This window comes from Martes martes (assembly GCF_963455335.1).
Source record: "Martes martes genome assembly, chromosome: 9".
NCBI lineage: Eukaryota > Metazoa > Chordata > Mammalia > Carnivora > Mustelidae > Martes > Martes martes.
Genome location: NC_137896.1, coordinates 74,773,662 through 74,795,896, shown reverse-complemented (window position 1 = coordinate 74,795,896; position 22,235 = coordinate 74,773,662). Strand labels below are relative to the sequence as shown.

The 22,235-nt window shown below is 47.0% G+C and overlaps 1 protein-coding gene across 4 annotated transcripts in view; it reads right to left on the bottom strand.

Moving 5' to 3' along the window:
• CCDC85A (coiled-coil domain containing 85A) overlaps positions 1-21,564 on the bottom strand; it is a 196,405-nt gene extending 174,841 nt beyond the window's left edge. For all 4 annotated transcript variants that reach the window (XM_080813019.1, XM_080813020.1, XM_080813017.1 and 1 more), the window contains exons 1-2: positions 20,762-21,564; positions 12,761-13,718 (exon numbers count right to left, since the gene is read on the bottom strand). In XM_080813019.1, coding sequence (XP_080669145.1) covers positions 12,761-13,718; positions 20,762-21,022 — 1,219 coding nt within the window. In that variant the 5' untranslated portion in view covers positions 21,023-21,564. The remainder of the gene's footprint in view (positions 1-12,760; positions 13,719-20,761) is intronic.
• Between the last annotated feature and the right edge of the window lie 671 nt (positions 21,565-22,235).

Below are 22,235 nucleotides of genomic sequence, written 5' to 3'. Positions count from 1 at the left end.
CCACACATGCTCACGAGTCTTCCATCAACTCACGCTTTCCCTGTCATTTACGTTTGTTTTACTATGTTGTTTATCACAGGACACACTCTGATTAGCCTTTAATTTGTTGTAATAAATCTCTATTATCCCTGGCATTGCTTATTTCTTGTAGCTGCCTGATGAGTCAAGGCAATGATTTACAATGAAATTGCTGCAGATTTTTGCCCTTCCCCACACTTAATGTTATCCTCCTGATTTCATTCAAGAGCCTGACTCCAAACTCGTTCAAACATCAGGTATAAAGTAAAAGGATTAAAATGAAGGAGAAAATGTCTTCATTCTGTCCAAAGGTTTCAGAGAAAGACTGCTGAAATCCAGTTGATGGGACATAACCTCATGTGGAGAGCCTGGTGTCACAGACTGGTCACTGGTTTACTCTCTTGGAAACTCTAGGTGACAGCCATACTCTTCCATCTGGAGCAGAGATAGCAAGGAAACTTGAGAAAAATCCAGTCTACCGTAGAGTAGAAAATGAAATCCCTTGTCCTGACTTTCCAGAGCACTATTCCACTAAGCAGCGAGAGAAAACATGTAAGAACCCAACAGAAGGCACGTGATTCACACACGGCCATTCCCCCCTGGAGACCTTCCTTAGCAGGAGGGACCAGAGATCAGGGGACTTTAGAACCGTACAAAGCCCAAGTCACTTCCACAATAGCCTCTTTAGCTCCTTGTTCAACAAGTTGTTCAGACTCCTCAGTGTGGCCACTTCAAAGGGGACAGGTCCATTCTGACATTGCTAGGAGAACTTCTGCAACTCTGACAAGGGCCCTACAAGGCACAATGAACAGTGCTGAGAGCACATTAGCTCAATGGTCCTCATGCTGTGCCATGCACAGCGAAGTTTCCTCTTGAGCAAAGATGCCCTCCTGGATACCGTCCTCACTGCTCTCGGTTAGGAGCCCAGCCCCAGCAGCACAACCACTGGAGGAAGACGGGTGGGGTAGCAGACAGAGAAGGGAACCCCCAATCTAAGCTGACCAGCCCCACAGGCTGATGGTTCTCTCTCTTCCTGTCCTGGGGAGAAAGGAGGCAAGAATCCGGTAGTAATACCTGGATTGTGATTCCTGGCTTCCACTGGGTTACACAGACCGTGCCTCAGTGAAACTCCATTAACTCTAAGAATTCTGTTTATCTACATAATCTGGGTGAAACCGGATTTCCTGCAATAGCAGGGATCAAAATAAAGTCCCTAAATGTACTGGATACTGGAAAAGTACCTGGGGTGGCACTGTTAAATCTGAACCCTGGGCTATGCATTATTCCAAAAAAATGTTCAAGGGAGATGCAGCAATACAATGTTGTCAGCTGTTTCCTTTGGGAGAAAGAATGACCTTTAGTAAATAAATTTCTCCTGCTTTAAATGTCCAAATGATCTTCTAGGAGATGATGGTGTTAGATGAGGATTATTTTAGAATCCCCTCCTTAAAAAAGTTAAAAAGTTGGCAATTCCAAGTTTATTTTTAGGTCTTATGTATCTGGAAAATTTAAATTCTGGGACTATGGATTTACAAGTTCTCTATCGGGAGCCCCTCACTTGAGGGAGAAATTATTTTGCCCACAGAAGTTGGTGGTGGACTAAAGGTCACATAGCAAAAAAGTAGCAAAGTCAATTCTATATATCCAAATCAGCAGCTAGGCAATTGATACCTTTATTTAATTTTTAATTTATACTGAATTTGTGGGGACTTCAACAATCCAGGGAACTCCATGTGAACAACTTTGAGGTCATTTTCTCTGTGGGTATACTTATGTAACTGACTCTCTTGCAATTTTTTTTTTAATTCTTTTGAGGATAGTTGACACATGATGTTAACATTAGTTTCAGGGGAACAACATAGCAATTCAACTTCTCCATACATCATGCTCTGCTCCCCCAGAGCGCGGCTGTCACCGTAGAGCAACACTATTCCAACCCCACTGACTGTACTCCCTCTGCTGTACTTTTTCCCAGGACTTATTCATTCCATAAATGGAAGCCTCTATCCCTCACCCCTCTTCATCCATTTGGCCCCTTCTCCTATCCCCCCTTCTCTCTGACAACCACCAGTTTTTTCTATCTATAATTCTGGTTTTTGTAGATTCATTTGTTTTGTTTCAGATTCCACATATGAAATATCTATTTGTCTATCTGACTTACTTCATTTCCATACATTTTCCACAGTGGCGGCACCAATTTACATCCCCACCAACAGTGCATGAGGCTTCTTTCCTCCCACATCCTTGCCAACACTTGCTAGTTCTTGTCGTTTTGATACTAGCCATTCTGACAGGTGTGAGGGGACATCTCACTGTGGTTTTGATTCACAGTTGCCTGATGAGTGAGGCTGAGCATTCTTTCAGGCGTCTTGATGCCTTTTAAGGTTAGTGCATTGCACTCTAACTCCATGAGAGATTTTATTTTTAAGGGCTTGTAGACACATTTTAGAAGACCTATCATTTCTACTCACACTTAAAATAGAATTTGGCTAAAGAAGGTTTATAAAGTCGTTTCACTGCCGTAAAGCTTTTATGCCATACACCAATTTAAGGATCAACATTTGCCAATTTAAGGATGGTCATCTACGTATTACTTTAATGTATGGGTGAAATCCAATAGATACCTACAAACAGAAAAATAACCAAATTCGCTTTGTGAATAGGTGTGATAGTACAGCCTAGCTCTCTTTTTAAAATGAATGCCTCTTGTATCAACAGCTAGACTCTGGTGAGAAAAAGGTTTCCATCCAAGACAGATTTATGTACTAGACCAACCAACCCCAAAGTGGGCCATTTTGAGAATGCACCAGGTCAAGCCAACGAGATTAAGGGTGATAACCTCGTGGCACAGAGTGTTAGGGCAAGAAGGTCTTCAGTGTAAGTGTTCAAGGGACACTATAAAAATAAACAATTTTCAAGCCTGCTCTTCAGCAGATTTTGAAAAGCTTGATGGTGCTAAACAGTTTCTCGGGAACGTCATAATGCTGCAGGAGCTGTTCATGGCAAACCACCTGGATAAGGTTGATTTCTAGACCCCTCACTGATCCTAATGCTAAATGCACTCTCTTCCAAAGTAGCCTCACCTGTCAAACATGCAGATACATTCAGCCAGCTCCCCCCATGGCTCCATGACCAGGACAATTGTGGTTGGTCCCCAGAATAAGCCCTGTCCAGCAACGTTTAAGACAGGTGCCTGTTAAGGACATGTGCTACCAAACATACCCTTTGAATCTTCATGGCCTTGACCCTCACACCGTCTCTGCCTGCTAGTTCCTGCTCTTTCTTACCCTAAACTGACCCTTAGCTCACTTTCCTGGGAGCAGCATTTAATCTATCATCTGCAGATAAGACTATTAACTTGCCTTGCGAGGTCTTCTTACTGTTTGGGTGAACTGGCACTTGCTGTCTAGGGAAAGAGAAGAGATGCTGAATTAACGAGCATGGTTAATTTGAATTCTCAAGAGTGGTTCAGCAGACCAGGCTCCTTCGAACAGGAATCTGCCACTCAAGATATTCTGACCTTTGAAATGCTATCAAAAGTGTAACGTTAAGTGTACTCTGCTTCTGCCTATAGTAGCATAAATCAGAGTAACTGGCTTAATTAGTTTTGTTTGCAGCAAGCTGAGTTATTAAAAAACACAACTCCTTGAGAGCAGTTGGTGTTGCCATCTGGCCCACCCCCTTGCTCCTGGTCTCTCTCCCTTCTGCTCCTTGCAGTCCAGAAGCTGACACTTCTCCAGACACACAGCATCTTGGCTGTGAATGCAAGTGGATGTGTAAGGACAGGAATAAGGTCAGTCCATCGTCCCAAGAATATTTATCTGGAAGGAATATGGCCTTAAAGTGAGGAAGAGTCCATGTGGGACGAAAAAGGGCAGTAAGGTGTTAGCCTGAGGCTAGGACCAGACTGCTCCTACTAAGACCACCTTTCAGGAGCCGCCCATGGAGCTGTGAACCCTGTACCCCATCTGGCCTAAACAGAGGTTCCCAAGCAATAGGTACGAGCTCACCTGCCAGACCACCAAGTCGGCTAAGCCCGAGTCTGTGGATGTTCACCTTGTCTCATTCTTATGTTGCAGGGCTCTGGTTTTCAGGAATTTCCAACAGCACTGGAGGAAGAACGGTTCTCTAGTCCCTTTAGGATCTTTACTATTAACACTATCCCTACTTCAAGTCTATAAGATTAAAGGTCTTCCTTATAAAATGAATTCTGTGCCCTGTGAGTCAGCTTGATTTTAGCCTTCTGCTAACCGGCAACTGGCTTTGGAGAATTCATTGAACTTCTCTTAGAAGTCAATTTTCTCCTTCAAAAATGGGGAAGTTGAACCAGATAAAATACAGAGTACTTTACAGATTTAAATTCTAGGATTCTGACTTCCTGAACTAAATACAACCACACAGTCCCAATTTCTTTCTATTTGTCAGCATGAAGACATCCATTCTTAATCAAAAACATACACGTGTGTATATGTGTGTGTACATTTGCATGTAAATGTTCATTTACATGCAAATTCATCTCCTAGTTTTTTTTTTTTTACTGGCAGCACACACCATACCCCCACATACAATTCATGCTTCTCATCATTCATGAACCAACGAGCAATTATGGGCATTCAGGGAGCTGTAGCCATACATAATCCAAATCAGGGATTTCTTCTAAAAGCGAAAAGACCCTCTAACAACTGGAAGGAAGGAGATGCCTGGGTGGCTCAGTCGATTAAGCATCTGCTTCCGGATCAGGCCATGATCCCAGGGTCCTGGGATGGGAGCCCCACATGGAACCTCATACTGGGCTCCCTGCTCAGCAGGGAGCCTGCTTCTCCCTCTGCCCATCCGAGCTGCTCATGCTCACCCTCTGACATGCTCTCTCAAAAAAAAAAAAAAAAAAAAAAAAATTAATGCAATAATGAGCACACCGGACTAGAAAAGTCATCTCACTGAGGAAGCATCAGAGACTTTGAGTTTGTGGCCAAAAGTTAACCGAAACGTTCTATCCCTCAACTGTATTAGCCGGCAAAACTAGTGCTATAAATATCTTGTTTGCAAGATTTTTTAAAGATTTTATTTATTTGACAGAGAGAGAGAGAGAGAGAGAGAGACAGTGAGAGAGGGAACACAAGCAGGGGGAGTGGGAGAGGGAGAAGCAGGCTTCCCGCCAAGCAGGGAGCCCGATATGGGGGTCATCCCAGGACGTTGGGATCATGACCTGAGCCGAAGGCAGATGCTCTAACTCCTGAGCTACCCAGGCGCCTCTATCTGCAGGGTTTTAGAATGTAAAGATTCACCACTTTCTTTTATGTACCTGAAAATGAAAGTGAAGGGGTATAAAAATAGTCATCCAAGAGTGAAAGTCAATCCATTTAATGTTCTATTAAATACACATACTAGAATACAAACTACAGTGTGGGTATAGGCACGAATACAAAAAACCGAAATAGTCTTTGAGAATCGCCAGACCCAACGCTTCTCCCTAATATATCCTGTCTTACAGAAAGGCCTACATAAGGATCTGAAGGAAAAAAACCTAAGGTATTATTGAAGTTTTCCCTTACCTGGTAATTAAATCAATGCCTAGTTCCAATCCATGTCCAAGACCACATCCCAAGACCTTCCATCACTTTCCATTAGGATTCAGGTACAGAAGCTCTATACTATCCCTCTTTGTTAGGCGAGAACTGTAAATGACCACCCAGCCATGTGTGAATAACCCAGTTCCTGTCTTTTATCTTAAGGATGACAAACCAGTATTGCCTTCCTAAGAGTGATAATGTAACTTGCGATTTCTCTGCCACTTTCTCTAACACCTCTGCCTCTCTCCTCTTAAGGATGCCCTATCTCAGAAAGAGAAGCCACTTTTTCTATCGGAAACTCATGAACAGCACTCTCAAGATGAGGCCGTTTATGTCAGGGGCAGCAGTAACCAGAACCTCATTTTTCTGCAGACTACAGACTTTTTTTTTAAAGATTTTATTTATTTGACAGAAATCACAAGTAGGCAGAGAGGCAAGCAGAGAGAGAGGGGGAAGCAGGCTCCCTGCTGAGCAGAGAGCCCGATGCGGGCTCGATCCCAGGACCTGAGATCATGACCTGAGCTGAAGGCAGAGGCTTTAAACCCACTGAGCCACCCAGGTGCCCCTGCAGACTAGAGACTTTTATAACAGAGCTGAGATTTCATGCCTGTATTCTCAAGTGTCCCAAGGTCTACTCTTGCTACTGAATCTCACATTTCCTAGAACTCTTGAAAATCCGCTCTTGTCACAACATGAAATAGTCTTAATTTCTTATTCAGAACGTAAAATATTCTTTATTTGCTAGAATCAAATTCAAGATCATTTTTCAAATGAACACTGTTTCCCCATAAACATTATGGACTAAGATAGTATTAAGGGAAACTTGGTTGTGCCCAAGTACCCAAAAAGCAAACACTTCTGAGTTCTTATATTACAGAAATAGCAGTTATCTCAAATATAATCAAGACCCAGAAAATAAGCCAAGAGGAGCCTTGAAAAGCCAAACAAAGTACTTAATGATGCAGGACCCACAGACCATGCACTATAGCTCATGCATTTTACAGCCAGAAGGAGAATTTAAGGTTTTTCACTCCGATTTAAAAAAAATTCTAATCAACGTGGTTATCCACTTTCCCAAGGTATAACCAGCCAGCACAAAGAACAGAATTTAGAAACAGCAATGAGAAAGAAAGTTAAAGTCAGGCCTGCTGAGGGCAGCAAGGAATACTGCCATGGGCAGGCTGGTGCTTGAAGTGATCGGAAGCCTATGATTTGAAAGTAAATACTGAGCAAGAAAAGAATAGCCATGTGGGGCTATCTGATGTAAGGACTCATGGTTCTCTCCAACAAAAGACTGTGAGGCATGTAAGCATCAGAAGTGGCTAAAGTTTACGAAATTTGAGAGCCTAAGGTCATAGGTTTGTCTGGAAAACTTACTCCATCAAGTAAACATGGCCAATGGGATTACACAAGTAAAACTTTATTATTATTTTTAAAATTTTGGCAAAGTTAATCTTCATGTTCTTTTTTCTGACCAGTGGAGCTTGACTAAATCCCTATACCGATGCTTCCAGAATAATGTATCATCACTGTGAGTGACTGTATAGAGCCTTCTATCAGACTCCTGTGTTTGTACTCCTGTGATGCTTCTGAAAAGGTAGCCAATACTCACCGTAACTTTGCATGTTTTCCTGCTTGGTTTTAAATTACTTCCGTTAAGAAAGTAAATGCATCACTAATTTAATGATTATTTTTTTCTGTTAGATCTTCTGGCAATGAACCAAAAATACAAACATTTAATTGACTTCAACGGGGTCTAAAGAACATGACCGCCATCAGCTAGAAGGGGTTCGGGACTTCGTAGCAACAACTGGCTTCCTCGAGTGGATGGAGGCTGGAGGCCAGATGCAGCTGACACTGGTTTGACTAAAGAGAATCAAACTGAATGTTTGCCATTGTTCAGGTACAAATTTATTTATTTACAGAAATATATACACACACACATATATATAGATTATAGATACAGATGTTCTCCTTTGGAAAAAGGAAAATGGTCCCCTAGATTTAAAGAATTTTCATAGCTTTATTATTGTCAGTGGAGTTGAAAACCTTAAATTCTACCAGAAAAATACCTAAGTCATCTAGGTTTTCCAATGGTAGCTCACTTCTTAGATATTTAGCAATTTCTTAAACTCTATGTCCAGTATTAAGCTTTCTATGTCATTAAACCAACACGTATTGTCATGAAAAATGCACTATGCTTCGCACACACAGGTATATTATGATAATTGAGTCTATTTTTCAGAACTTCTTAAACTGATGTCCCATCGAAGTGTGTATAAGGCTACCAAATTACTATACTGAAGCTTAAAGATCAAAAAACATCATCTTCTCCTTTAACCACTTACATGTCTGTTCACACAAGAAAACCCAACACTCTAGGGCCCTCAATTTAAATCAGTTCTGGTATTCCGTAACTGTTCAAATTTTCCTCCCCAGAGATATTTAATTTCTATTGTCCAAACTCATTCATAAATGATGTTCTGACTTTTTCTAAGCAAAATAAAAGATTTATGAGAGCAATTACGCATGCTATAGTGCCCCACTACTTAGTTTACTGACAACCTTGCTTCAGAGAATTCCTGCTGGGCTCTTCCACACACAGGTTATCCTCCCCCTCGTCGACAAGGTCATTTTGTGTTATCAGCGGTTTTTGTTCACTCATTAATAACCTCAACAGAGAATAAGAAGAAATCTGAAAACTCAGAGTAAAACTTATGAACTGGGCGATGTAACATGTAATATCCTTGGTGGGAAATATTAATTAGCATTGCAGGCGTCACACAATCTACACGCACCATCGGCATTCGCTAGAAATGGGTTGGAAATTCCTGTGCTTCCCTTTTGGTCTGGATGGGAAGGCTTTAAAAAGTAGTTCTGAACTACACATATGCCAGCGTTCCCCAAGTTAACCTAAAAATCCCATCCACCCAAAACTCAAATTTTCAACCCATACCCCAAAGGTGTTATCTGAGAACCTTGGGCTAGAGATGAGGAATGAAGTTTCACAGTACCTGCTGGACTCAGTCCTTCTCAGGCTCTGAATTCGACAAGAGAAGGAAAGACGCTAACTTTCTTCTTCCCAAGAAACTTGGATTCCTCACCACATACGGCACCTCAACCCATCTTATACAACACGCACTCACGTAAGGCAATGGCTTTCACCTGGTCTGGTCATTAGACTCATCTGAGGAGCTCTTTTGCAACACGCCCAGGGCCAGACCAATTCAATACACATCTGCCTGTGGGGCCCAAGCGCTGGTGATTATTAAAAGCCCCCCCAGTGATTTTAATCTGCAGTCAGGTTGAAAAACATTGCTCTCTCTGAAGCGGTGGTTTTGAATCAGGGGCAATTTTACCCATTCCCTAACCCGTGGGACCATGTCTGGAGACAGCTTTATTTGCCATAACTGGGACTTGCTCATGGGGAGGGCCCCGTGTGCTGCCAAACCTCTTCAAATGCAGAGGGCAACCTATTACAACAAAGAATTATCTGGTCCCAATGTGAGTGATGCCACTGTTGAGAAACACTGCTCTAGAGAAAGAACTGGGGGAGAAAGAGCTTGCTCTGTCTCTAGAAATTCCCTCACAAAAGGAAGGAAGGAAGCACTAAGAAGCTTTCGGGAGGAAGCTGAACACTCATGGACCCTGTTTGTTTCCTCATGGGGGCTCTCACTGGCTAGGGTGATGATGAAGGAGAGTGTGAAGCTACTGATCACTAGAACATGCTCTAGGTCTGAAAAGTAAGACCCACCAAGATAGCTAAGCAATTCTTTTAGATGGACAATTAAAAAGAGAGTAACGTTTCTTCTCATCATCCCTTCTCAGTTGCTGATAATCAGCAATATGTGCCCCTAGAATTAAAATAAAACTACTTTTATGACCTTTTCAACTGGATTCATAATGCCCAATGGGTGAGCTACTTGTATGGGCTTCTGACCACCAGAATCGTATTTGCCTGGAAGGTCAACAACAAACAGCTGTTGCTGGAAGGACCTGAGTTCTCTGCATCACCCATGACCTGGGTTAAGGAGCTCCCTCTTAGGGCGGATCTGCCAGCTGATATCTGGAAGCCAAACGCCTTGGTTTCTCTGTGGGAGGGAACACTTTCACCTAAGAAAGTTTGAGCCAACCTTGGAATTCAATGGGATCAGGTAAGCGAATCCTCCATTCTCAAGGAGACTCTCTATTTGGGTACATGCCTGGATAAAAGTGGCTATTCAACTACTTCTTTTACAAATCTGGTGCACAGCAAGTGACTTGAATGAACAGACAAATGCCTTAATGCCTAGATGAAAGTGTTGAATCTACCTCCTCTTCGCACATGGAATTCTCTGCAAACTGAAAAACAGCTGAATCATAACTTCTAAAAAAGCAAATGCACTCATAGCATGTTATTCAGCTTGGAGGGTTTTTTTCTGTTTTGCCTTGGATTTTGTTGTTTTTCAGTCAGCTGCTAATTTAAACATGGCTATACAGTCTTAGCTTTTTTTAAGAAAGGAAAAATATCCCCAAATTCACCCTTGCATCCAGTTGGAAATTAAGCTGTTTTAACCAAAGGAAACTCTTGGATACCCAGTTCTTCAACTGCCTCCTCCACAGAGTTTGTAACAAGATTTAAAGATGTCCAAGGCACGGTCAACTAAAGCAGTAATTGTTTTCACTAATGTTCCCTTGCTGTGTGTATGTGTGTCTTTTTGGAGGGAACGTTACAAGACCGTATTCTGCCAATATGTGTTTCTTTTCAGTTTCATTCTGCCACAATGCAGACACACTTCACCAGCTTTCCCTGTTTTTTCCTTCACTCAAAAACCTCCAAGTGTTCATCCAAAAACACTCATTATCTCACACAAACTACAGATTATGACTGTACATGACTCAGCAGATCTACAATTTGGGATTTATCTTGGTATTGGTTCCTACTTGTTTCTAGGCCAATGATTCAACCAGAGTGTGGGGGGATTAAAAATATGACAAGTCATGTCTTACCATCCATATCAAAAATTAATTTGTAACGGCGGGATACATATAGGCCCAAATTTATAGGCTGATATGCCACTTCATTTTCTAATTAATTACTGAAATAAAAATGCAATGCCAATGCACTACAAATATACTTTGGTGAGGATAGCAACTGCCACAAGATTTGTCACTTAAGAATGAGAAAACCTGCCGTAAACATAAGAATTAAATACAATGTAAAAAAAAAAAAAAAAGTAAATACAGTGTCATTCTAAAGAATGCATCTCTGCTACACCAAACTTTTAACTAAATAAATTGGTTAAATTTTAAAAATCATTTGCCAGATCAGAAAGTCTATCTGCATTCAGGCAATAATAAGCCATGATGTAATGTCATCCTTATCTAGAAATATACCTTACTTCATGCAAGGTGTTTCTTAAAAATTGCACTTGAAATCTTTTCACGTGCCTTTATTAAACTAGAGGAGTTCTTTACTTAAAAGAGCACTTTGGGAAAGAAAAAAATTGTTCTGTAAGTGAACTACCTGGTCCCTAAGTAATTTTTTTTTTTTGTTCCAGATACAATGTTTCCCTTAAACAGTGTATGTATTTATTTCTCATGCTCATTAAAAAGTAATGGAGAAATGGAAAAGTCATTAACTTGAACTTTCCCGTTAACCCATTGCTCCCTGAAGAACACGCTTCATGGCTAGTGGCTCACCTCATCCATGGCAACGCGACTAAAATATCTTTTTAAATGGCTTTCACCTCCTGTGAGAAGTGCACAGCCGCCACTGCCCACAGCAATCAGGGCAGCTCCTGGACCAGTCCTTGAAGGAGTGAGGGAGGGTGCAGTTAACGTAGCAAAAGCCCCAGCCAGCCAGCCAGGAGGCCTCTGCACCCAGGTCACTTGGCTTCTCTCACCTTCTGCTTTCCAGCCCAACCCTGAAAGCAGCAGCATCCCGTCTTCCCCACTCTTTCCAATTCCATCTGCACATAAAAGAGCATTGGCTGCATTAGAAGCCAAGCTTCAGGAGTCAATTTTCAGCACTAGGAGAAAAGGATTAGGATGAAATGGGCTCCAACAGGTAAATCCCCAGGTAGGGTATTGAAAATGTACCCCTTCCCTGCTCACATTGGCCACCCCCCACCACTTCTCAGAACTGACTGTGCACGGACTCTGTAGCAGCTTTCAAATAAAGCAGAAAACCTCAGGTATCTTGGATGAAAAAACCCCACAGTTTATAAAAACAAACCTTTAGTTCTAACTCAACCATAAGTAACATGAAAGGCTTGGGAGGGGGTTTTGTTTGTTGGTCTTAAGAAATGATTTCTTTTCCCCCTTTCTGGAGTTCAAAGTGATTTTAGAACCAAGATACAGGAAAGTAAACCCCCTCTGAAAGGTTTAGGGTCCAGTTTAGGGCCATGTCACCAAATGCAGTGGAGATTACACTTTGGAAACCAAAGGAGCGTCCAAATACATCTGTACCTTTTCAAGAGGAACATTTAAACATTTGGGAGGCTATCTCTCAGTGTAAAAACATGCTGTTCAAAGTATGTTTCAGGGAATCTGGGAGAGGGTGGTGGGTTTTGCAAGAGTGTGGGAGGAAATCATTTGATGTGTTTCTCCTACAAAGGGAAGTGCCCCAACACACGGACAAAATCCTTGAGGTAAGGTAAGGCATAGCTACAGGCATTCAGGCAATGGGGCATCGACCTTGCTGAGGGATACCATATTTCTTTTGCAATGTTCTTCATAATAAATTTTTTTTTATGCACTAAGCTGTTAAATGGATTCAAAAACCTCTGGGTCAACCGTTGGATGAGAACCCCTATAGGAAACGGCACACACTAGGAAAATACTCAAGTTCAAGACCGGAAAGCCTTAGCTTGGTTCTCTTTTTCTCTTCAATCCCTACACATCTCACCCTGACCACTCAGAGTCCCTTGGAATTATCGTTCCTCTTCTTCCCATAACTCCTCACCCCGTCTTCGCCAGGCTTACTCGGCTGAGAACAGTACAAACCAAAACAAATCGAGGGGAGGAAACACTCGGAGCCTCGAGCCTCGGAAGCACCTATTACCTCCCCTCCCCAGCCACCCCTCCATCCAGCGCCTGCACTCCTAAAGTGTCTGGAAAGCCCTTCATGGCTCATAACTCTCTAGTGAGTCGCCCCAGCCAAAGCGGTTCCCCAGCACGTACTGACCCACCGTTCATGCCACTGTAGACACTCCGGTGATGGGGTGACACATCCTCCTGCGCCTGTCTTCGGAGAGTACCCTCCCTGCTGCCTCCGCCGCTGCCTCCGCCTCCTCCGCCCACGTGTTTGTGATCGGGGCTCCCCCCAAAATGTTGTTTGAGGTGCTCAGGGCTTGTGCCCCTGGCTCTGGGTAGATGCTCCAGGCTCCCGCCGAGGGCGTGTTTTTGCAGATGCTCGGGGCTCCCTCCACTGTGCCTCGCGTGCTCCGGGCTGCCCCCGGGCCTGTGCTTCTGAAAGTGTTCCGGGCTCCCGCTCAGCACGTGCTTGGGGAGCGTTTCGGGGCTGCTCCCGGGGTGCGGGGGCCTTTGCTGCTCAGGGCTGCCCTTGCACAAGGGTTTGTGGTGCTCGGGGCTGGGTCCTTTGAGTGCTTTGGGGTGATCCGGGGTTCCGGCGCCTCGGGGTTTCTGCAGATGCTCGGGGCTGGTGCTGCGGTGCTTGGCACGCTCCGGACTGCCCTCGCCCCGGGGCTTCTGCAGGTGCTCCGGGCTGCCGCTGCTGGCGTGGTGCTTGTGGTGGTCCGGGCTGTCAGTGCTGCCCGTGCTGGAGGTGCTGCTGCCGTCGCCTACGTCCCGCACGTAGGGCGCCGTGGAGGCGGTGAGCTGGCACAGGCTGGCCTGGCTGTCGATGGAGCAGCGGCTGCCCGCGCAGCCGGCGCCCTTCTCCTCGTCGAGCAGCACGCAGAGCTCCTTGAGCTCCATGTTCTCCTTCACCACCTCCTCCTGCTTCACCTCCAGCTCTTTCAGCTTCTGCAGGTATAAGGCCACTTCCTTGTGCATCACCCCAGCCGTGTAGCGGCCCAGTCTCTGCCACTCCCGGGACACCCTCTTGCCTTTCTGCCGGTCATCATCCAGGAAACAGCAGAGGTCCCTCAGCTCCTGGTTGTCCTCCTGGAGTTTCTGGTTGATATCCTGAAGAGAGAGAGACAGCCATTCAAGGGCGGTACCCAGGTGAGGCGGCCTCAGGCCCAGACCTCCTGGGAGGGAGACAGGAATTGGTGAATTCTCTGTGATGTGAGGGGCAGAGGTGAGAAGCTGAGAGGCCGCTGATGATTGTCATAAAAATCACAATAATGGGCCTGGGTTATGCTCCCCACCCACGGCTTACTTGTATTATCTCATCAGATTTTCACAAACCACTTGGGGAGTGATGATTATCATGGTTCTTTTAAAGAGGAGGAGACTGGACCTCACAAAGCTTCACTTGCCCAAGGCCAATATCCAGGGAGTAGCCGCCTAATTTGCAAGAAAACCCTAAAACCAAGGATCCCCTCCCCTGCCCCACCCCTTTCCTGGAAGAAAATGGCTGCTCAGCAGCTGAGAAATGCTTAAAAGCTCTGAGGCAACAGGACTTCCATCAGCACAAATACAGCACTGCCCGGTGTTCAGCCCCTGACACGGGACCAGCACAGCTGGCCTCCACTGGCATTTCTGTCCCGCACATCTGAGCCCTACTGGCGTACCCCCTGCTCATCTCCCAGGCATCCCACATGAAACACGAGAACGCCAAGCTCTTGTGAGATTTTCTTTTCTTTTTTTAAAAAATATTTTTTTTATTTATTTGAGAGAGAGAGCGCTCACACAAGCAGAGGGAGAGGGAGAAGCAGACTCCCTGCTGAGCAAGGAGCCCCTTGGGGGACCCAATCCCAGAACCCTGGAATCATCACGACCTGAGCCAAAGGCAGCCGCTTAACTGACTGAGCCACCCAGGTGGCCCTCTTGTGGGATTTTCAAAGTCCCCTCCCCAAACTGCCCCTCTCAGCAAATGCCGCCTCCATTCAACCTGCTGCTCTTCCTAAGAGCCTATGCTTATGCCTGGCTGCTTCTCCCTCACCTTTCGCTCCTGAACTAAACAGCTCTTCTGAGCCCTACACTTCTGAAATTTAACTCATCTTGTCACTCCCATGCTTAGCATGCTAAAAACCACCGCACTGCCCTGAGAATAAAGTGCAGAATCCTTCAAGTCTCCCAAGATCCCAGTCCTCTTAACCCGGCCTATTTCTCCTGCACGAATGGTGGTCCGCTCACTCATTCACAAGGACTTAGTAAGCAGCTAGTATGTGCCAGGTACCAGTCCAGGTGCTATGAATGTATCAATGGACACAGCAGACACCTTGACATCCTACGGCTTTCATTCTGGCAGGAAAAACCGACAATGGCATGTCGTGAAAGTGCTGGGAAGAAAACTGAAGCAGACTAAAAAATACTATTTTTTAAGAGAAGGCACCTCACTGAGAAGGAAGACATTTGAGCCAAGACTGGGTGGAATGAAGGAGCAAACATGTGAGGGAAGAGGATCACAAGCAGAGAGAAGGGCAAGGATTTGCCCTGAGACAAACATGGCTGACGCTGCCCTGAGACAAACATGGCTGACGTTGCTGTGAGGCCAGTGTGCTTGAAGCACGGTGAGCACAGAGAGCAGAGCTGGGAGAGGAGGTGGGAGAGAGGAGACCCAGGAGCGTGGGTGTCGGGGCTGGGTAATGCTGAGCCTTGGCAGCCACGGGGTGGACTCTGGATTGGTGGTGAGCTGAGGAGAGAGAAGCGACACAAGAGGTTCATTTTATAAAGAATCACCATCGTTCTGTGTGGAAAACAGATCAGAGGAGGGGGACAGTGGAGAGAAGAAAGGGAGACAAGTAAGGTGGAAGCCAGGAGAGATCAGTTAGGAGTCCACCAGGCTGGTCCAGGTAGAGGGAGAGGATAGTGGCTTACATAGATAGCAGCAGTGGAGAAGGTGGGACCTATCCTTTGAGCCCCACCAACCCTGGCCTGGTTTCAGGGCCCAAGGAACAAGCCCTTCTCCTCCTCCACTTGGAATGTGTTCCCCTGACCTTCTGTACAACCTAAAGGCCTCACTTTATAAATCACTTCCCCAGAAGCCGTCCCTGACCACTACCCCCCATCTAAAGGAAGTTGCCTTATACACTTCTACCATTACCCCTTTGACTTTCCCTCTGTGGCACTCATTTCAATCATATATGGTTGAATGTGGCTATGAGAACTCACCAGACCCTGGTCCCGAGAATGGAAACCCCATCTATTCTCTCCACCTCTGTGTGTCCAGAACACAGCACCCCCACTGCAGACGCCTGAACCAAGGAACTTTGAAAACACATTGTGAGGTCCCCCTTTATTTTCCAGTCACACATCGACTAAAGGGACCATTTCTTGAAGCACCTTGGTTTGGTGGCCATGAACCTGAGGTGGTTCCAGGACTGTTACCTAAGATTTCTCCTGCTCTCCGAAGCCAGAAAAGCTCTGGTCTTGTGACTTCGTCATCCAACCCAGAACTAGAGGCACTTAGAGGAGACCTGATCGCGGTAAACTCAGATTCATTCCAACCCTTTGCCTGACACTGGTGAGAAAATAAACTCTAAAACATCTGCCACCCACACCCAGTACCCCCTGACAGTCTTGGGGCCCAAGATGAGAGTCACCCTGACGAAGAGGAGGATTTGCACAGTGTGGTTTTAACTCCAATTCTAACTCTTGGCATCCTATCTGTTTCCTTGTTTCTGATGCCCGTCTCTTCTCATTATCACTTTCTGACTTCAGGCCTGGCCATTTCCAAACGCCTCCCACGTGGCCTTTGTCTGCTGCTTCCTCTATCTTTCCTCGCCCACCCAAGCCAAGTTCTCTGTGGCCAGACTGATCCTCAAAATCACTCCCTGAATGTTCTCTCTCCTGCATCAATCCCATCCTCTCCCTTTTACCAGGAAGATGAATAAACTCTTCGGCCAAGCCATGAAGGCTTTCTTCTGAGCTCCCTCTTTGTCAGCTAATTACGAAGCTTGCTCGTATCCCAGCTTCCCAACTAGAAGAAACTGTCCTCTTGCCTACACAAACTTACCTAAGAGGAGAAATTCCTCTGAGAAGTCTCCCCTAGCCCCGGAACAGCTTCTGGCCCGTGGTGGCAACAACCACAAATGAATGAATGAAGTAACTTTCCCACTTACTGCTTAATGCCTCTAAGATACTGTAGCTGGAGCACTCATTGGACATCTTTTTTTTTTTCCTTTTCCAATGTAGATATCCTAGCTTCTGGGGGCAGACTCCATTTTAAGTCATCCTTTGCATAGCTGACGTGCCTGGCATGGCGCCTTGTGTACAGTAAATAATATGTGTTTATGGACTCACCAATGTTTTAAAAGCCCTAGGCCTGTGACCAAAACTGGATATAGCTCTGGCTACCGAGGATTTCTTACTATTGTCTCAGTAAGCCCCTGCAAGGTTGGAGTATATGTCATAAGTGAGTAAAGGAGATCTGTTGACATTGATGCTTTCAGGGAAATCAGAAGCTGTGGAGACTGTGAGACAATAAGACTTAAAAAAAAATTAATCTTTCTAAGCTTCAAAAATTATTCAACATTTAGTTTAATCCTGCCATTTCATAGAAAGTTCAAGTCATATTCTTCTCCGTCTCAATGAACTTCCGTCTGAAAATACTTCCTTTCGACTATCCCACAGCTATTCCCGACTTCTCCAGAACTGGGAAATACACTGGGGCTTTGTGGAGTTAATGGCTTTCCAAATGGAGGGAAGCATATACTTCCCAGAATTCCAGCTGGGGTAAAAGGGGTAACGGTCTACTTAGCTTTCTTTATCACCACGCCTTCTTCCAAGAGGAAATAATATTCTTGGGGGTACAATTCTGAGCTATTTCCTTTCCCTTCTGTGGAAAAGCTAAGCAACGGATTTGATAATCACCTTTTAAGCCAGCTTCTTCAAATCTGCCACATTAAGATTTGGGCTTTCTTTTTCAAAACACACAGTGTCCTTTGAACATTGACACTGGCTACCAGATGTTATCCATCTGTCTAAAGTGGACATTTAAAAGATTCAACCCACCTCATGGCCTACCACTCAAAATTTTATACGTAAGACTCCCAAGTACTCTCTCTGTGGTTAAAGAATTGTTCTAGTTTGTAATTTTTCTTCATTGCAGGGAGCAGGAATCCGTGTGTTGGGGAGCAGAGAGGAACATTAACGTGATGCATAACCAATCTACAGAGCCAGTTCCCCCAAATCTGCCCCCAACCCCTGAAACCCAGGTCAGAGCAATCTGAGCATTGGTTCAGCAGCGCACAGACATGGTTCTCAGAATCCAGCTCCTTATAAAATCAGAACCAGAATCCCCTTCTCCACCCTTGCAGGATCACACATTCTAACCAGAGAAGGTCAACTAGCTGAAAGAAAAGAAAGTCAGCCTATTTTAAACACTGTATATCTGTGTGACCTTAAGAAAGCTATTAACCTCAAATGTATCATGTAATCCTCATCAAACCTCTTCCGGAATTAGCATCCCATTTAGCAGATGAGAACACTGAAGCTCAGAGAGGTTAACCGCCTGCCCACACTGCCCAAATTGTCAGACTCTAAATCCTTTATCTCTCCGCTGCCCCACACTGCTCTACCTCTGAAATGTTTAAACAGACAAGTCAGCCAGAGCTTGGACCCAGTCACAGGCCCCTCAAGGTAAAGACCTAGTGCTCCCATCTCCCCATTGCTACAGCTGCAGTACCTAGTAGCCTTGAAAATATTCATTACAATTTCAAAAGCAGATCACAGAAAGGAACGTAAAAAAGAGAAGTGTTGTGGCCTTCATAACCCTAAATTTAAGGCCCTCAACTGGGAGTCCCACACCATCAGAGCCAAAAACAAAATAAAAAATCCTTCCTTCTAAGTAAGCCAAAATAAGTTGAGTGCACATATAATTTACTCAGTCAACCACATTAATGCATCACGAGAGTGTCCAGGGATGTTCTGAGCTAAGATGATGGATAGAAGGGAGAAGGCTGGCCTCAGCCAGGCTTCACCGCAGCCCCGCAGGGGTGGCCCAGAGGCCTTGGGGGCTATGATGTTGTACCTGACCAGGGATGATGGAAAGGAGTAGAGGCCGCATCAGAAAGTATCCAGCCCCACCTTTCTGAACTTGATAACGCGGTGGACAGGAAAGTCTTTATAAGCAGGTCATGAATTTAGACCAGGAGACTCTCCTACTTGGGGTGAAACTGCCCTTCGCTGGCCTAATAGGTATTTCTCTAAATGAAGCTACCAGAAAGAAGACCAGCCTCCCCCACCACTCACACATAGCTCCCCTCAACAGACACACACACACACACACACACACACACACACACACACACTAAGACAATCCACACAACCCAAGAGAACCTTCAAGTATTTCTGAACTATTATGTTGATGCTCCATACTATTAAAATCCATAGGAAATTGATTAATTACTTAATTAAAAACTCTTCCAAGCTACACTATAGTTCAAACCATGGAAGAAGATTAAATTGGAGGGTTATGAACTATACCTTTGTCCAGCTTTGCCTAAGAAACCCCATCATGGAGGCGCACACCTATACATTTACAAGCCCTCTCCTGATGACAATATCTACCATTGTTTTGCAGTCAGGTCCAGAATTAAAGCTTCTCCTACGTTATCCTAATGTCTTGTTGCAAACCCCTAGGAGATGGTTTTTACCATTTGCATTCTATTGATGAGTAAAATGAGGTTCTGATAAATTAATTACCCAAGCTCACCCTCCTGGCAAATGAGGATTCTAGATGCAAACCCACCTCTGAGATGATCTTCTCACTATACTAGCCTGTCTGTAATTCCCCAAGAGTATGGTACTTAATAAATAATACTCGAGTAATGAATTAAACCAAAGGAGAATGGAAGCCTTGGGATTTTTCTGACTGTGGGATCTTTCTAACTGCACCACTCTAGGAACTAGAGGGCAGTGAGTTGGAGCCCTGGGGAAGGCCATCTCCACCTGCACTGGACCCAGCACCCAGGCGAGCCTCTGGCCTTCTGTCCCTCCACACCTCTCTGCCCCAGAATCCCAGAGCAGGAGCACTGAAGCAATTAAGAAAGTGTCTACAGCCCTAGTGGGGTGGGAGTGGAAGGGGACAAGAACAGCCTGTGCCTGCAGGAATTTGCTCCCTGATGTCCCTGCAGTGTTTTCATTTGTGTCTGGCTTCCTATAAACAAAAGCAGAACAATGAGAGGAAGGAATACCAGCAGGCACCAGCGCAAGCAGTGAGGAGAGGAAGTTTGCGGTGTGCGCTGGCAGGGCGGATCCCAGCCCCCGTCTCCTTCAGCCCTGCGGGCGGGCACACTGCTGCCACACTCAAAGCTCTCCAAGGAGAAAAGTTGGTGGGGTTTTGGTCTTCTTTTCTTTAATTTTTTTCCTAATAGCAAAGAGGGAAGGCTGGTTCCAAAACCAAAGCGTGAAAGCTGACAGCCCCGGTGGTTGGTACCTTTCAAATCCCTTCGCCCCCCTCAATGTTGGATGAAATTATAATCAAACCGGGGGTGAAGGGGGCAAGGGGGCCAAGGAGCCCCAGATGACGCCATCTGAATAGGAGCGAAGGAAAGCGCAGGAGCAGGTAGAAAATGTGAAGGCAGAGCTTAGGTCCTCTGCACTGGGTGACATACGTCAGCTCCGAAGGTGGCGCCCGCGACTTCTCCCTGGGCACCCCGCCAGCCCTTCTCCCCAGCATTGGCGCCCTTTCCTCATCCGCCGGAGAAGTCACGGCTCCAGAGCACCTGTATCCCTAACCGCCAAGGACAAAGATGCCCTGGACTCACTCCCTCGCTCACCCCTTCCCCTGCCTGTGCCCCGGCTTCCCAAACCACTGGTTTTCCAGGAAAATAAAGGTTCTGCATGCCCATCACCTCCCTCCCTACTTTCCAGCATCCTGGGCGCCCCTTCGGCCACAGAAGACCCCGAATGAGAGGTCCACACTGCCTCGCCCCAAACAGGGAAGAGGAGGCCAATCGTTTCCAAAGTTAGAAAGAAAGTTTCCAAAGGGCTGGGGAAGGGGAGCAGGGGGTGGTGACCGGGAGAATGGGGAGGATCACCTGTTGACGGAGGGAGGGAAAGTTTGCCTGGCCCCACCTCCCCGGGGCGCCCCGCTCCCCGCCCGGCCCCGCGCTCACCTTGAGCCCACGGATCTCGCCGAGGTGCAGCTGCAGCCGGCGGTTCACCTCGCGGATGAGGTTGCTGTGGTCCAGCATCGCGCTCACCTTCTCGGCCTCGGCGCGCCGCAGGCTGCGGATCAGCTCCTCCTTGCTCCACTGCAGCAGCTCCTCGTCCGACACTTTGGACAGGTCCTCCACCGCGGCGGCGGCGGACGGGCCGGCAGAGGCCGAGGGACAACTTTCCGCCGCCGCTGCCGGACCTCCAGCCGCCTTCGACATGGTATCCGCGCGGTGGCAGGTGCGAGTGGGTGGAAGAGGCAAAGCGACTCCCGAAGGCGCGGGCGCGGCGGGGCCGCCTCCGCCCACACCCCTCTGCGCTCCGGCGAGTCAGCTGCACCGCCCGGCGGCCGCTGGGTTGGGGCGGCAGGGGTCGCGCTGGGCGGCCATCCTACCTCGCCATCCCCGCGCGCGCGCCCGCGCAGCCCCAAGGCCGGGCAGTTACCCGCGCGCTGCTGCCGAGGCGCGTCCCAACTCGGCGTGAGTCCATGGTGAGGGGCGCCGGGGAGCGGGCGCCGCCCCGGGAAAACCTCGGGGAGCGGCGGGGGCGCCCGGAGGCCGCGCCCCGGTTCCCCTGCCCTCTCCTCCGCTCCGATGCGAGACCGTCGCCCCCCACACTCTCGCACACACGCACACACACGCGCGCACTCTCCTCCCCCTCGCCCAGCTGCAGCCCCGGCTTCACTGCGTTCCTAGGCGAGCTAGGGCGCGCCGGGCTCCGCGGCGCCTCCGGGATTGCTCGAGCGACGCCGCCGCCGCTGCCCGAGCGCTCGGCGCGGCCCGCCTGCTGCGCTCCCGCCGCCGCTCCTAGGCTGCTCGGGGAAGCCTGCGATTTGCAGCCGAGCCGAGCCACACCGAGGAGGGGTGGAGGGTGGAGGGGTAAAGGCTGGACCCGCAGGAGGAGGAGCCTGCAACGGGGGCAGTCCGCGGCCGTCCGCACCTCCCGCGCGGACCGGACGCAACTGCCACTAGATCGCCTCCCGGGCTCCCGAGGCGCGTTCCCCGCTATCCCGCCGGGGAAGGTCGGGGGCGCGGCTCCTCCAGCGCCGCGGCGCGGGTGGGGCGGGATGCGGGAGAAGCGTGAGAAGCCGAGCGGCCCCGGCTCTCGCAGGCTCGCGCGCGCCACCATGTGGTGGAAGGAGTTCCTTCCTCCGCCCCCTACGCGCCGGGTTTGTAACCCTGCGGGGAAGCAACGCGCGACCAAAATGAGAGACACTTGGTATTTGCAGGGATTGGAGGTCAGGGAAGATAGACTAGATAGATTAGATGATAGATAGATAGATAGATAGATAGATAGATAGATAGATAGATAGATAGATAGATAGATAGATAGATAGATAGATAGAAAGAAAGAAAGAATAAGATAGATTGATCATATAGATAGACTGGCCGACCCGAAGGTTAACCGTCGATTTCTACTTTGGAGAATGGAAGA